This window comes from Zootoca vivipara, chromosome 8, assembly GCF_965207765.1.
Source record: "Zootoca vivipara chromosome 8, rZooViv2.hap1.1, whole genome shotgun sequence".
Lineage (NCBI taxonomy): Eukaryota > Metazoa > Chordata > Lepidosauria > Squamata > Lacertidae > Zootoca > Zootoca vivipara.
In genome coordinates this window covers 50,257,522-50,272,420 of record NC_142591.1, presented here as the reverse complement: position 1 = coordinate 50,272,420, position 14,899 = coordinate 50,257,522, and the positions used below count along the sequence as shown (strand labels likewise).

Here is a 14,899-nt window from a genome sequence, read left to right as displayed (position 1 = left end):
AGCCCCAGTACCACCTGTGGCACCCCGCTCCCCCCAAATCTCCCTTCTTCTGCTACCGGGTGCACTAGCTTCAACTGGGCATCCAGACCTGGGTGAAGCTCAGAAGCACCCGCAAACTGTGAACCTGTGTCTTCAAGGGGAGTCGTGTAACCTCATCCAGCACAGGCTGAAGAGCACTTCTGTCTTGTCTGGATTACTGTAAATTTCAATTTGTTCACCCTCGTCCAGGCCATTACTGATGATAGACACCAGTTTCGATGATGAAAGTTGGAGCCAAACATCATCTGGAAGGCTACAGATTCCACATTTCTGCTCTAGAGACTTTGCTGGCATCATAAGGAATATAAACCACTTAAAGGTTTTGTTTATGATTAAGCTGTATCTAAATTAAATATGTAAGGCAGCCTCCCCTTACATGTGCTGGCTCTGCTAAAGGGACTTGTAGTCCAAAATTTGTTTGTGAATCGTTCTTGATGCCCATTAATTTACATTTCATAAAGGAACAAGTAGACAACCCCCATCCCGCCAAAAACAAACAAAAAAACAAAAAAAACCTAGAAAATTAAGCACCCCTAACATGGTTGTTTAATGAACTGAAAGGTTAAGTCAATAATTATAGAGCACTGAGTTTTGAAAACACAGGATGTAAATCTTAAGGACTTAGAAGTGGTTTTGTCTATTTTCTCACCAATTAAGTAAGATCCACTTTCCTAGCCTCAGGAGCAAGCAGGTTTATCAGGCGTAAGTGTGTACACATAGCATTAACCATGTTCTGTGTTGCTGCATCTTCCTCCATGGATGAGAAAACAGAAAGATCAACTATTATGCTTCTTACAACCAAAGCAAGCAAGCAAACATAAAATTACCAAACAATCTTCAAGCTTTGCTTTCTGGGCCTGTGAAAAGATAAATGATCCATTCATCATATTTCCATGCAGAAACTTTTCATTTAATACATATTAATTGTTATTAATTGTTAATTATTAATTGTAATAATATTTTTGTTTCCTGCCATAGGGGTCCAGATTTCCTCAATAAACAAGAGGGTGCCTCCCTTACTTGGAAATATTGATATAATTGCAGGGGAAATTATCAGGTTAACACTTCTATATATGATTTAATCCCTTGCCTAGATATTAATTGCACAACCCAATTCTGCTTAGTACCCTGGTGTCATGTTCCCAATCATACCATTTGCATGTGATATGAATTCATTAGTCATGTTTCGTGATATTCAGGATCTGATATGCACATACCACAAAGTCACAAAATTTCCACATGAAAAACCCCTGACTAATCAATTCCTGTCAGGTAATAAATAATGTCAAAAGCCACATAATTCAAAGTGAGTCCAACTTAATTATGGTCGGGAAGTGGCAACTGACCCATTTTCTATTCATATCATATTCATCATGAACCAGATTATTTAAAACAACAGCACAGATTCACATTCAGAAATATGAATCCAAGTTTAGAAATTGATTAATATTGGCTTGCCTTTTTGGTCATTCAGGATAAAACCTATGACTGCACAAACATATTCCAGTATTTTCATAAAACAGGAAAATAATTGTTTTAAACAGGATTCATGGAGAAGAAATTTTTCTTCTAAATCACAGCAACAAGAAGCCTTGAATAAAATCAGACACTGTAAAGTAATTCCACAATACAGTACCTTGGAAAAAACCCAAGATTACTTTGTTCCTAGACATATTCTTTGTAGATAAATGAAGTTTGCATTTTTTTGATGAAGAAACAATGTTTCTTCATAACCCTTAATACAGAATGAAACATAGTTTCACTCAGATAAGCAAAGAAATGCTTGACTTTTTTGATACTTGCATTTATAAACCATGAGGAGACCTTTGTCTGCAACTACCGTATGAAGTTGGGATAACTTGGGATAACATTGTTCTGATCTTTGAAATGGTCAGTGAGAGACCTTGAGGGCTTCTCTATGCCGAACAAGTGCTTTTATACATGCATGCATATAGTCTTCTACACGAGTGCCATTGCTTAGGTAGCCAAAATAGTGCTGCCCATATATAAGAGGGAGGTGCCATTGGTTTCCCTCCCCTCCTCAACTTTTGAATGCGATGTAAGCATGTTTTTGTAAGTGCATTGTTGTCCTTTTAATGGTATAGGAACTGATTACATATTCCTTTATAATAGACAGCATTCTACTCACTGAAGAAGCCAGTTCCGGCGAAACAAGGTATATAACTTGGGTAACCTTGTCTCATCTTTTTTGTCACCATCTGTTGTGGCTTCTCATTTTCATTTGGATAATCCTTTGCCACCGTCATTTGTTACCACATTTGGATGCTCCGTTGTTACCTAAAGTCCTAGATCCTCATTCCCCTACTTGAAAACATATTGGAACTTTTTCATATGCCGTATGGATCTTGGAACCTTTTCATATGCTGTATGGATGCCCTATATGAGCTGTGTTTAAGACGTGATACTTTTTGGACTGATATTTGGACTGAATCTTGTCATACGTTTTTCTATGATGTTTGAATGTCACATATTCTTGTGTGTATGATTTTGTCATTTGGTGTTATATGTCTATAAATTGGTAACTGAGAATATCAGCCAGTTACACTGTTGTATTTCTGTACTTGTTTTTAATTGCAGGCATGATTTATCCCCATAGTATATGTGAATGCATTAGGAACATGACACAAACCCTGCCTGATCATGCCAAAAGCCTATCTAACCCAGCATCCTGTTCTCCCAGTGGCCAATGAGGTGCCCATGGGAAGCTCACAGACAGGATCTGAGCACAATAGTACCACATATATTCCTGAGCAACTCATACTCAGGGGTACACTGTCCCTGATGGTAAAGGTAGAACATAACCATTGAGGCCACTGATAGTTTTATCCTCTATCCATTTGGCTAATCCTTTTTTAAAGCCATCCAGGTTGGTGGCTGTGAATGCACCTTGTGGGAACAGAATCCACAGTTTATCTATGCAGCATGTGGACAATGCTCTCCTCGGGGAAGTGCACCTGGCACCATCACTGTCAGTTTTTAGGTGAAAAAATTCCTTCCGGTAGCACCTTAGAGACCAACTAAGTAGTTATTGGTATGAGCTTCCGTGTGCATGCACACTATGAAAGCTCATACCAATAACAAACTTAGTTGGTCTCTAAGGTGCTACTGGAAGGAATTTTTTTATTTTGTTTTGACTACGCAGACAACACTGCTACCTACCTATAACTAGTTTTTAGGTAAAGGTAAAGGTACCCCTGACCATTAGGTCCAATCGCAGGCGATTCTGGGGTTGCGGCACTCATCTCGCTCTATAGGCCGAGGGAGTCAGCGTTTGTCCGCAGACAGCTTTTGGGTCATGTGGCCAGCATGACTAAGCCGCTTCTGGCCAATCAGAGCAGCACACAGAAACACCATTTACCTTCCTGCCGGAAGGTAGGATGGTAGGTATTTATTTTTGGGTCTTGTGGCCAGCATTTGGGTCATGTGGCCAGCATGACTAAGCCGCTTCTGGCCAATCAGAGCAGCACACAGAAACACCATTTACCTTCCTGCCGGAAGGTAGGAAGGTAGGTACCTACCTGCCGGAAGGTAGGTATTTATCTACTTGCACTTTGACGTGCTTTCGAACTGCTAGGTGGACAGGAGCTGGGACCAAACAATGGGAGCTCACCCAAACCGCCAACCTTCCAATCAGCAAGCCCTAGGCTCTGTGGTTTAGACCACAGCGCCACCCACATCCCTAGTTTTCAGTTGCTTGGCCTATATACCCAGGTCTTTGGTATTCAAGATAGCTTCTGCTGTGATACTCACTTTAGCTACAGCTTGTCCTTCTTATGGGCATTTAAGGAGTTTTGTATTTAAATTTTCTATTTTTCTAAATAATTTTTATTGTTTTTTTCATAATTTTATACAATTTAACATAACCATTTCAAACATTAAAGTGCAAGGTTCTTTTGAATCTTCGGACCTCCTTCCCTCCCTCCCTGGGTTCCATATATTTAAGATTAAATTTGCTGCATCTTTTACCCTTATCCATCTGAATTATAAATAATTCCACATTGCAAGTGTCATTACATCCCTGCCAGAGATTTTAACTGTTTACAGTGGTCTTTTAAATAAATTACAAATTTACTCCAGTCTTTAGAAAATACTTGATCAAGTTGTATTTAAATTTTCTAGTTCTAAATTGATTGTATCTGTTTTTATTTTATCTTGCAAAGTTGCATTGTGACTTTTTTTTGAGATAAAGCAACTAACAAATGTGCTGGTTGTTGTTATGATGATGGTGAAAAGGCTCCTTTGGTCTGTCCTGAACCTTAAAACATTCATTTTTACTGTCTGTTGTCCTAAACTATATCACAGGGTGAGGAGAAAATGAGAAAAGGGAGAGAGGGAGGGGAGGCTCATTGAAGGGAAGGTAAAACATAGATGAATAAAAATTGTCCATATATCCAGTCTTGAATCTGATAAATGAGCGTTGCCTCACCTGCTCTGTTCTTTCCTTGTTCTGTGGAACTAATGTGGCCTGTGACTCAATCAGGTGGCTGTTACTTAAATCCATCAGAAAAAGAAATGTCCTGAGACAGCTTGAAACAAAGAAATGTTAAATTCAATCATGAGACTGTCACTTAAATCAATTAGCTTGATATCCAGAGCCAGCTACAGAGAAACAAATGCAGAAGGCAGGAATCGTCGTTTTCATTTAATTGCAACCTAGCCATTAAAACTCAGTGGCTTCTGCCCCTCCCCCCCCCACATTTGTGGAAGCCTTTCTCCTCACCAGCTAAGGGAAAATCTCTAGGAAATGTTTCATATTGGCATGCAGAGTACTGTGTGAGGACTCAATGTCTGTTGGTCCTCTTAACTGTCATGCCCAAGGGTGCTGGGCTTTGCGGGTTATCTGCATCAAAAGTTAAGATCTCGGATCTGAAACAGGATGGTGAGTCTTGAGTGCAGGTTTTGGGGCTTATATCTAACACAGAGAGATGAACTGCAGTATTTGACCCCTCATTTTGCCAAACTTTTGCTTTAATTACACTTTGCTGTAATTCACGTTTGTTGTGGATAAACTGATGTGTAGCCCAACCCTATGCACATTTACTAAGAAGCAAGCACCACTGGTTTAATTGGGTGCTTACTTCCAAACAAGCATGCTTAGAATTGCAATGTGCTCCTGTTTGCTCACTGCTGTTTACCTGCTACAATTAAATGAGTTTCCAAATCAAGCTACAGTCCTAAACCCACATGTAATCCGAGTATATTCATGCTTACTCAGATGTAAATCCCATTGTGTAGAATAGGACATGCCTTATGAGTGGGCCTTATGAGTGATAGCCTTAGACACCTGCTTTGCAATCAATTTAATGTATATCCTCCAATAAGAGCATAAATATATTCTCTTGGAATCTCAGCAAATTGCTAAGCCTAAATTGCAGGTAGAAGCAAGGCAACATCTTAAAAATTACACCAAAAGTAAAGGTAGCTTGGTTGGCTCTTACAAAAAAAACAACTCCATATGAGAGCTGTATCTTTATTAGGCCAAGCAAAATGTCGTTAAATAAGGTAGTGGAAAGCACCTCATTTGAGTGTCTACAGTACTAGCTTCACCCACACTTCCATCTTACCAATGCAGACATGGATGGCTTGAGTAACACCAGCAACCTTTTTCTCCCCTCATACCCCTTGAATTTTCAACATCTAGTTTGATTAAGAGTTCTGTGGAACTTGAAAGCTTGCACGCTATTTTATGACCTTTTGATTGGCCCAATAAAGGTATTTCCCTCATAATTTCATAACTATAAAAATTTCATAATTTTAAAAACATGTATTTCTTTTTCACAGTCCTGTTCCTTCATTAAAGTTCATCCTGAAGAGATTTCCCCCAAATCCCCTTACATTACCAGTCTAGATGGACCTGTCCTCAGTGGAGTGGGCCATGTTAGAATGATGTTTAATACATGGGCACTGGTATTCCTCGTGTATTTGTTGAATGGCACACCCCTGCTGCTGCATGGATCAATTTTTCTTAATATTTTCTTATACATGGATTTATATTGATTTTATAGCTGCTTACCAGTTAGGAATTCCTGGGAATTGTATTTGGTGGTCCCTTGATTTTCCCTTCAACTATAATTCCCAGCATTTCTATCAAGCCTGTTTTTCAGCCTGTAGCTGAGATAGAGATGATCCAATAGAAAAACAGCAAATAAAAATTGTTAAAACCTTTTCCTTGAGGAGCTTAGTGAAACTTAGTAGATTTGATCTGCTCATCATGCCAAGTGATACTTGATCTCATCAAAAAGTTTTTCCCTAACTAGAACTGTAGTTCACTGATCGATATACACAAAATGAACTGACATTTTAGTTGTCATGCAGATGCAAAGGGACAGGAGGTGACAAGAAAGGGTGCAATTGCCTAAAAATACATATTTTGGCAAAACAAGTCTGTTAATTGAGTCAGACTATGTTTAAGAACTCTGGAATTTAGACAATCTCATTGTGTTTTGATGTTGAAGGATGTTCATACACCAGTTATCAGTTGGATTATTTGATCTAGGGCTATCTTTCTCTTGTAGAGATAGTTGGCCTTAGGTGTGATTAAGCTAGTACTCACTTTTTTAAAAAAATAGCATTTTGGAAAACTTTCCCATTTTTCCACTCGTCCTGAAAACACACATTACTAATGTTAAGGATGTGCTGGTCTGGAGCAATATGGAAGGGGGACAGATTGAGTTAATACTGAACTTTAAGCTACAGTCCTCACTTACCTATGAATAAGACTAAACAGTGAGATTTCCTCCAGAAAAAGCCTGTATCTGACTGTACTGCAGGATTTCAGTCCCAACTATACTAATTTTGGATTAAGCCCCACTAAACTTAAAAGGAACTTTCTTCTGAGTAAACATGCGTTCTCCCATTTTGCCTGTAAGGATATTTTGGTCAAGCCACGCCCACCTACATCGCGTATTTGCAGGCACCGCAATGATAAATGACATTTGCAAAGGCACAGGGCTTTGTGAACGCTGACAATCAGCGCCTGCAAATTCCTGTCCTTTAGCCTGCATTATTTGATTCCAATCTACGTGGGCAAAGAGAAAAGGATCACGTGACATTGTGACATGATCAATCGGTCGACAGGTGGCAATCTCATCCAGATGTCAAATTTGACCCCGGGAGCGGTGGGCGGGGAGGTGAGGTTAGGATCTGGCGAAATCCAACTCCCCAACCGTCATGTAAAGTACTAGGTGTGGCCTGTGGAAAACCGCAAGAACCTACCAGTGTTTATCGCGAAGTCTCATCAAGCACAGTAGGTATTTCTTCCAAAAAGGATTGGTTTGGGATTAGGTATTTACCAACCAATGGACCTAAATACATGAACTAAAAATGAAGTTATGAGAAGCGTGGAGGTGGTGAAATCGAGTAAAAGGAAGACATTTTAAATAGTAAAGCTTCCGATCCAATAAACAAAGTACGTTTACTCTAAAGTAAATACCATTACCTTAAATGGGGCTTACTCGTAAGGACTGCAGCATCAATCTACAGAAATGACCAGCTTTATTTGCCTATTTTTGCTGCAAGGTGCAGACAAATTTTCAACTCACCACCCGCTTTTTCTCCTACCATCGGTTTACTGTTTGAGAGAGGGCAAAGAGCGAAGTTACTTATGTTCCCGCGCCTCTTTATCTGGCAGCTTGAAGAAATTAACACGATCAGTTCCTAAACTCAAGAGAAAGTCACCGACCCAATTGTTCCCTTGGGATAAAAAGGGTACGGTTCGGATGAACCATTCCAATGAGTTCAAGATAAAGGGATCTAGTTTTGAGCCGAAATTGGCACGATCCAATTTCTTGCACACTGTTTCCTGACAGTTCGGTTGACGGAATTGTCAGTTTGCTTTGTTACGATAATAGACTAATTGCTTTGAAGCATCTCTTTTCTCTTTTGATCGCCTTTGACTGAATGTGCGATCCTGAAATGAGGGCGAGGAAGGGAATGGGGTGCTTTCTTTTTCTCCCGGAATAAAGGTCCTTTCAAGTGCTGCTCAAGAATCTGAGAGTTGGAGAGAGAAAATACTTACGAGGTGATTTGTAAATAAGACCGTTTTTTTTTTAAAATGGCACAATTTTTGAAGAAAATCTCCAGTATCCTCTTCCGTTTTAACCTCAAACTCTTCCGTTACCCCAACTTGCCCACCCCAGAGCCCGAGTCGCAGAGCTCTTCCGTTACCCCAAGCAAAGGGAGGCTGTGTGTCCTAATTGGAACACACAACCTCACTAGTGGTGGAGATATTCAATAATAACTTTTTTCACGGTGCTGGAGTTTTTCCAATAGGAATGTGGGACCGGGGACCTCAAAGGAAGAGATGAGTAACTGATCAGGGGAAATCAAAATCAACCTGAGTTAATTTGGAACGCTTGATTTCATTCGGCGCCTTGCTGATAAACTTAAAACCATCACGGGGCAGATAACTCCTCTTCTTTCCCTAGACCTTGATCCTCCTTTGCAGTGTGTGGATACAGTGCTAGAGACCCTGCAGCAGCATTTGCCAACCTGCCCTCCCCCCAGTGCTTTAGACCCAAACTCTCATCAGCCCCAGCTAACACGACCAGCGTTCAGAGATAGCGGGAGAGCCCAAAAACAGCAGGTCCGGTAACAGCAGGCGGGCACCAGGTTGCCAACGGGTGCCTTCTGCAGAAATACTATATACCCCCAGCCTGTGCACTTAGGATAAAGTGTTTTGGTGTCCTTACACAAGCAAGGCTGTGACTGGGATCACAACCTACGTACACCTCCTACCTGTTCTTTCCAAACCTGTTCATTTATTGCCAGAATTTTTTTAACTCACTATTGAGAGGAAAGGCAGTTGGAACGCCGTCCTTTATTTTCAAACCAGCTGTAGTGAACAATCACATCATTTTGCAAACAATACCCTTTCCAAAAGGAAAGCTACTTTTACTAGATCCCGGGACCCATGAGCCAAAGCCTCACTGGGGGGGGGGGGGTCGGAGTTGCAGAATGGGGTGGAGTGGAAAATTCGTTTGTACGCAAATCTCCTCTTGACTGCCTTCAGCTTTCTTCACTTCAGCGGTTTAGTTTAGCGGAGAGTGGCCAGGGGGAAGAGAAATCGAGCGAGCCCTGCATCTAGAGAGCCCTGCTTTAGGGACTCCTGGAAAATTGTCCAGCTATAGGGAGAAACTGCCTGCATTTAAACAAACTTTCTGAAGTAGCCTACTACTAGTATCTGAAATAGTATTATTTGGAAAGAAGTGGTGTTGGGATCTTGAGATTCGAGTGCCAGTTATCTGTCTAATTGTATGTTCATGTTAACTGCTTTGGGAGAGGTCTCCCACAAAGTCTAATACCTTTAATATGCCACCTTATAATTACAGATATTGGCTGGAGGTAAAACCGACCCTGCTTTACTTCCATACAGTACACATCTCAGTCTACAAACTTCCAGCTTCCAGGCAGAAGTCTTATTTAAAATGCCCACTTCTCCAGGATCCTTGTAGCAGCACCGAGCGGACCCGACAGGGAATTTGAAGTGCGAATTGTTTGACCAGCTCTCCATTCTCCTGTTTGGCACAGGGAAAGCTGCCTCGGACCAAGCCAGACCATTGGCCTATCTTCCTCAATGTTTTCTACACTGACTGGCAGAGACTCTCCCCCAAGATGCTGCGAGCTGAACCGGGGACCATCTGCTCTACCTTCCGGAAGGGCGTTGGGTATATTATATAAAGTTATAAACACACGGCGAAGCCCACAAGGTAGGAGGACACAATCATTCATAACCACCTGAGTTATTTTATTACCGAGCTGTTTCCAAGTCAAACGTCTACTGGGGGTTCCCCAAGTCCAACCCCCTTCTGTACAAGGACCCCTTGAAGGAAGCGAGTTCGGAGGTGCCGGGCGAGTCGCCTTGTGGTGAGCTCTAAGGGCAGCCTCGCTGGCTCTGTCCGATGCGGAGGTTACAAGCAAGAAGAAGAGAAGGGGGAAAGGGGCAACGAAGGCTCCAGCGGGTACTTAAAAAAACAAAAACAAAACCTCGCTCAAAGTTCCCAGGCCTGGTTTCTAAAAATGCTTCAGTCAATAAATTACAATAAATAGAACCGAGGGATCCAGTCCGCTCCTGCCTCCCTTCCAGTCCACAGAGTCCCTCACAGCTCCGGATAGGCTCCCCCTCCTCCCGCGGCTGCGCAGTAGTAAGCGGCAGCAGAGTTCGCCTCCGAGGCCTCGTGGCCCGCGTAGGGAGGGAGGCCCAGTTCGCCAGGCCGGCAGCCGAAAGGCAGATACTGCTCGAACTCGGCGCGGTCCACGTCGGCCAACAGCTCTACGTCATGCGGGGGAAGGTGCTCCAAGCCGACAGCGGCGTCTCCTCGACGGCAAGGTTGTTGTTGCTGCTGCTGCTGCTGCACGGGATCCTGAGCAGAGGCGTAGGCGGCGACTGGAGCCGCGAAGCGGGCGCGGAAAAGCCCGACACTGCTGCCCGCAGGGGCGCCATTGCAGGGGTACTCGGCCCCGGGGGGCGTCGGGTAGCCGTAGGGCCCCAGCAGGCAGCCGCCTTCGTCGGGCTGGTGAGGCGGGAAAAAGGCGGGCTCCGCGCAGGCGCCGCTCTGCGACTCTGGCTCTGGGGTGGGCAAGTTGTAGCTCCCGAAATGGGCGCCCAAAGCCGGCAGTGGGAGAGACGCACAGTCCCGGTAGTGGAAGTTCCCGCCGGCGTAGCCCGGCTGCTCGGGGTACGGGAGGCCCAGCCCCTCGCAGCCGCTGCCCGCGTCCATGGACAGCCCCAGCTGGTGCTGCGGGTGGTGGTGGGGGTGGTGGTGCTGTTGCTGCTGCTGCACGGGGAGGAAACCGCTCCCGCCTTCGGCCGCGCCGTCGCCGCGCTTGAGGCGCTTCACCTGCTTCCTCCGCCGCGGCCGATACTTGTAATTGGGGTGGTCGCGCATGTGCTGCAGCCGCAGCCGCTCCGCCTCCTCCACGAAAGGCCGCTTCTCCTCCTGGGTCAGCGCTCGCCACGACTGGCCTGTCAGCGCGAGGAGAGAAGGGAAAAAGAAGGTTTAAAACAGACGCCCACAATTCAGCCTCGACGGGTGCCAGTCATTCCCCCCCAAACCTAGCCACACTCTGCCCGATGGCCTTTCACGCTTTGGCACTGGTCTTCCCTCAGCCAGGCAGGAAAACAAGTCAATTGACAACGCAGTCCCTAACATTTACGTTAATCCCATGCCAGCCCTCACCCCAAACCTCGGCACACTCTTTGCCTGCTGGCGTTTTCTCGCCGTGGCGCGGACTTTCCCGAAGGCAGGAAAAAAGTCAACTGACAGTCCTAGCAATGCCTGCTCAGAAATTGATCCCATGCTCCAAGGTAAATGGGGATACAACTACAGCACTAACCATCGCCTCCCACACCACCTCAGCCCTCTCGGGGATGGGCAATCTGTGGCCCTTCAGGTGTTTCTGGATTCCCAGCTCCCATCAGCGTGAAGCAACCATTGGTCAGGGGTGATGGGACCTGGGGTCGTCCAGCAACTTCCGATGGGTCACAGGTTTCCACGCTTTGCTCAGCAGCGTGTAGACAAGAGGGATGCACCTTCGTGGATACACCTCTTCGGAGCCGGGCCGGTTTGTTCTGTATTTCGGGGGGATTTCAGGCTGCAGTGAGGTAGCCAGCATTGATGGACGACCACAAGCAGCTTGCTTAATAACTAGAGTCTATGTGACACCTGTATCCAGGCTTAAAACAAGTGTAGACCCTTCGGGAGTCGGGATGGCAGAAGACTATGTGGATAAACAACGGCAGCTGGCCGGCCTCGCACCCCAAACCCAGCAGCGCTGGCATTGCGAAGAAACGCAGGCCAGCCGTCCTCCCGATTGCGAAAGAGCATTTCCCTTCCAGTTCCCCGTGCCAAAAAAAAAGGCACGTCGGATTATAGCAATGTAAATACAGGTAAATCTATGTCGCTGGAATCAGAATCTTTGCCGTCGGACCTTCCATTAACTACGTCGAGGTTTAAGCCTTTTCAGCCCTCCTGCTCCCATGCTGCCCTCTTAGCCAAACCTTTGAAACTCCCTCATGCCCACCCTGCCTACGTGGTGGGCGGGATCGAGGGCGAGAGCGGACTGGGAATTGCTGCTCTGTCCCGTGAGCTCCAAGCTCCCGAGTTATTCCTTCGCGTGGCCGAGCCAACTTCCAAGAGAAGGAAGGGGCCTTGCGGAGATGGCAGTTGCTTTGGGGGGTGCTCCCACGCATAAAGGCCAATTCCTAGGGGGCGACGTTCCTTTGGAGCCCCCAATAAAATATCCCCCGTTGATGGGCATTGCCTTTCACATGGTGTACATGCCCCACGTCATGTGATCGATTATGCGGGTAGGGGCTTCCTTGCCCCCCCCCTATTTTCAAATTGACACATCTGCTTTCGCGCAGCTACTTGGAACCCCTTTGGATTTACTTCCAAGGGAGCATGCGTGGGATTGTGTTGTTACTCTGTTGATAGGTAACAACAGCAAGGTCTATGGACTTTCTTTGACATTGCCATTACAGTCCCCGTCCCCCCGCCCCGTGCCTGTTGCCAAGCCTCCCGGGCACTTACCTAGCATCTTGCTGAGCTCGGCGTTGTGCAGATCTGGGTTCTGCTGCGCCAGCCGCTTGCGCTCGTCCTTGGCCCAGACCATGAAGGCGTTCATGGGGCGGCGGATGCGCGCTTCCCCTTTTGCCCGGCCCGGGCCGCCATGCTGGCCTGCATCAGCGGCGGTGGCGGCGGCCGCCTCGCCTTTGCCCTTGCCCTCGGCCAGCGGGCTCAGCGACTCTGCCCACGGACACTGCATCATGAGCGGAGGAGGGAGCGAGCAGCGTGCTTGCGCTTGGTCGTCGCTGCTGGCGTATCCAGCATCGGGGCTGCTCATTGCCACGCTGCTCCGCCGGACCCACCCGCTCCTTGCCCTCTGTCCTCTTCCTGGCGCCCCCACAAGGCAAATCGGGATGGCTCGCTGGAAGCAACGCTTGGGAGAGATTTCCTAGAGACACTCGGGCAGTCCGCGCTGGCTCTCGACTAGCTGGCCACTGTCAACGCGCGGCTTCGTTTAAACTAAGCCCGGGCCAATCGGCTTCGTGGGCGGGGCCGGAGACCGTCGCAGCGGGCGAGCAGAGGACCAGTTCCATCCGCAATTCACCTGTATGGGAGCTGGCCAGGAGTAACTTTTCCAGCGACAAGTGGATTTTTCCATGACTTGGGGCTACGTGGAAGTAAATTCCATTGAGATCAATGGGATCTACTTTCAAGTTAAGGGCGATTGGGCTCAGAATGAGAGGGACCCGAAGGTGACTTGTTACAGGTGACCGAAGAGGATGTTTTTGCTTGGGATCACGTTATTTAAGTAGTTTGTTTTTATGAGAGGGAAAATGAACCTCTTTCGACCTATTTTATCTGTTTCCTGTCTGCTGGAAGTGTTTTCTAGACAGGAAATGTCATTGGTAAATCTGATGGAAGAAATACATTTTGAGAACGGGCTTTAAGAAGTGCATTTATAATATTTAAGCGTTACATTTGTACATGATACGTTATCGTGTATCATAATTCGCTAAGCTTTTATATCGCATGGGTACACGCACACAAATGATGGATTCTAACAATATATATATATATTGTAAATGCAAGTATCATATTTATTACGGAAAACTATGCTCTAAATGTACTTCTTTTGTTTCTCAAACTGCTGCTGATGCTTCAGTTGGTATAATTAATTTAGAGTACTTGAACTTTAACTGGTTCATTTCCGATTATTTCAACAGCAGGAACGCAAGCACGTTTTAAGGGGTTTAAGTTTTTTCGCACTTAAGGGATTTCTAACATTTCAGCACAATATTTTGCATTGTGTTTTTTACAATGTATATTAATGCACAAAATGAACAAGAGTATCACCTTATACTTTTAACATACTTTTAACCTTGTAACCTGCTCTGCGACTTGCTGGTGAAGGGCAGGTAATGAATTTAATCGTCTTCGTCATCATCACGCCACCTGCCAAACCACTATTGTTAACTCAACATTGCGCGGTTATGTAGGGGGTAATGAAAATCTAGGACACTTGCTTCAAAGAACCGGAAGTAAACGGTACTGATTTCAGCGAAAAGGACTCGCAAGCATAGTATTTACGTTAGAAGGCGATGCAATTAAATGCACTGATGCTTACATGCTTTGAATTCGGATCTAATATTTTTTTCCTGAAATCAGTGGTACTTATTTCAGCGTAGTACCTTCATTCCTAAATACCCTTACTGGAAAATAAGCTCCACAGCGGGACTTGCTTCCGAGTAAGCATGTTTTGAGTTTCGATACAAGGCTCTTGGGGTGTCAGTCTTTGGATAGCTTCAGCCAAAACCAACATTCAGGTGAACGTAGTCGCTCCTTGCCTTAACTCAGTCGGAATGCGATTACAGTACAGTAGTTGTTTTTCTTTAACCATTACTGTAGTTATATTTCTTTGACTATATCGTAAAGGTTCCCCCTGATCCTAAAGCCATTCCGAGTTTAGTGTTTAGAATCGAGATTCACAGGATCACTTGACTGTGAGTCAGCCTCGTTACTTTGGATCCAATGGGTCAAAACGCCGCTGGATTGTATTTTGCAAAATTCCAGGGTGAAAATAATTCGTGGATCAAGATGTCTGAGATACTGTGCAGTTAGGCTTATATACTTTGAACTTTAAATTTATTTATTTTATTTAAAACCCCAAAGTTATATTTTTTGCCGCTGAAAAGTAACGAAACTCTGTTGAAATGGTGTCTCATCTTGTTAGCCATTACAGTACCTAGGAAACTCTTCGGGATTCCCCGTCAAAATATTTATTCCGCTTGATAGCGGGACTACACCATGTACAACCTCAGGAAAGCGCAGAGCGC

The 14,899-nt window shown here is 45.0% G+C and overlaps 1 protein-coding gene and 1 long non-coding RNA gene across 2 annotated transcripts; both read right to left on the bottom strand.

Annotated features, from left to right (window-relative positions):
- Positions 1-755: 755 nt before the first annotated feature.
- Positions 756-7,391, bottom strand: LOC148684847 (uncharacterized). Its single transcript, XR_015951491.1, has 4 exons — positions 7,276-7,391; positions 6,074-6,171; positions 4,487-4,586; positions 756-896 (listed from the first exon to the last, which is right to left on the bottom strand). It is a non-coding gene; the product is annotated as an uncharacterized LOC148684847 (long non-coding RNA).
- Positions 7,392-9,784: 2,393 nt separating this feature from the next.
- Positions 9,785-13,055, bottom strand: SOX17 (SRY-box transcription factor 17). Its single transcript, XM_035125661.3, has 2 exons — positions 12,591-13,055; positions 9,785-11,023 (listed from the first exon to the last, which is right to left on the bottom strand). Exons 1-2 carry the CDS (start codon positions 12,901-12,903, stop codon positions 10,158-10,160), a joined length of 1,179 nt encoding a protein of 392 aa, XP_034981552.1. The 5' UTR covers positions 12,904-13,055; the 3' UTR covers positions 9,785-10,157.
- Positions 13,056-14,899: the final 1,844 nt, after the last annotated feature.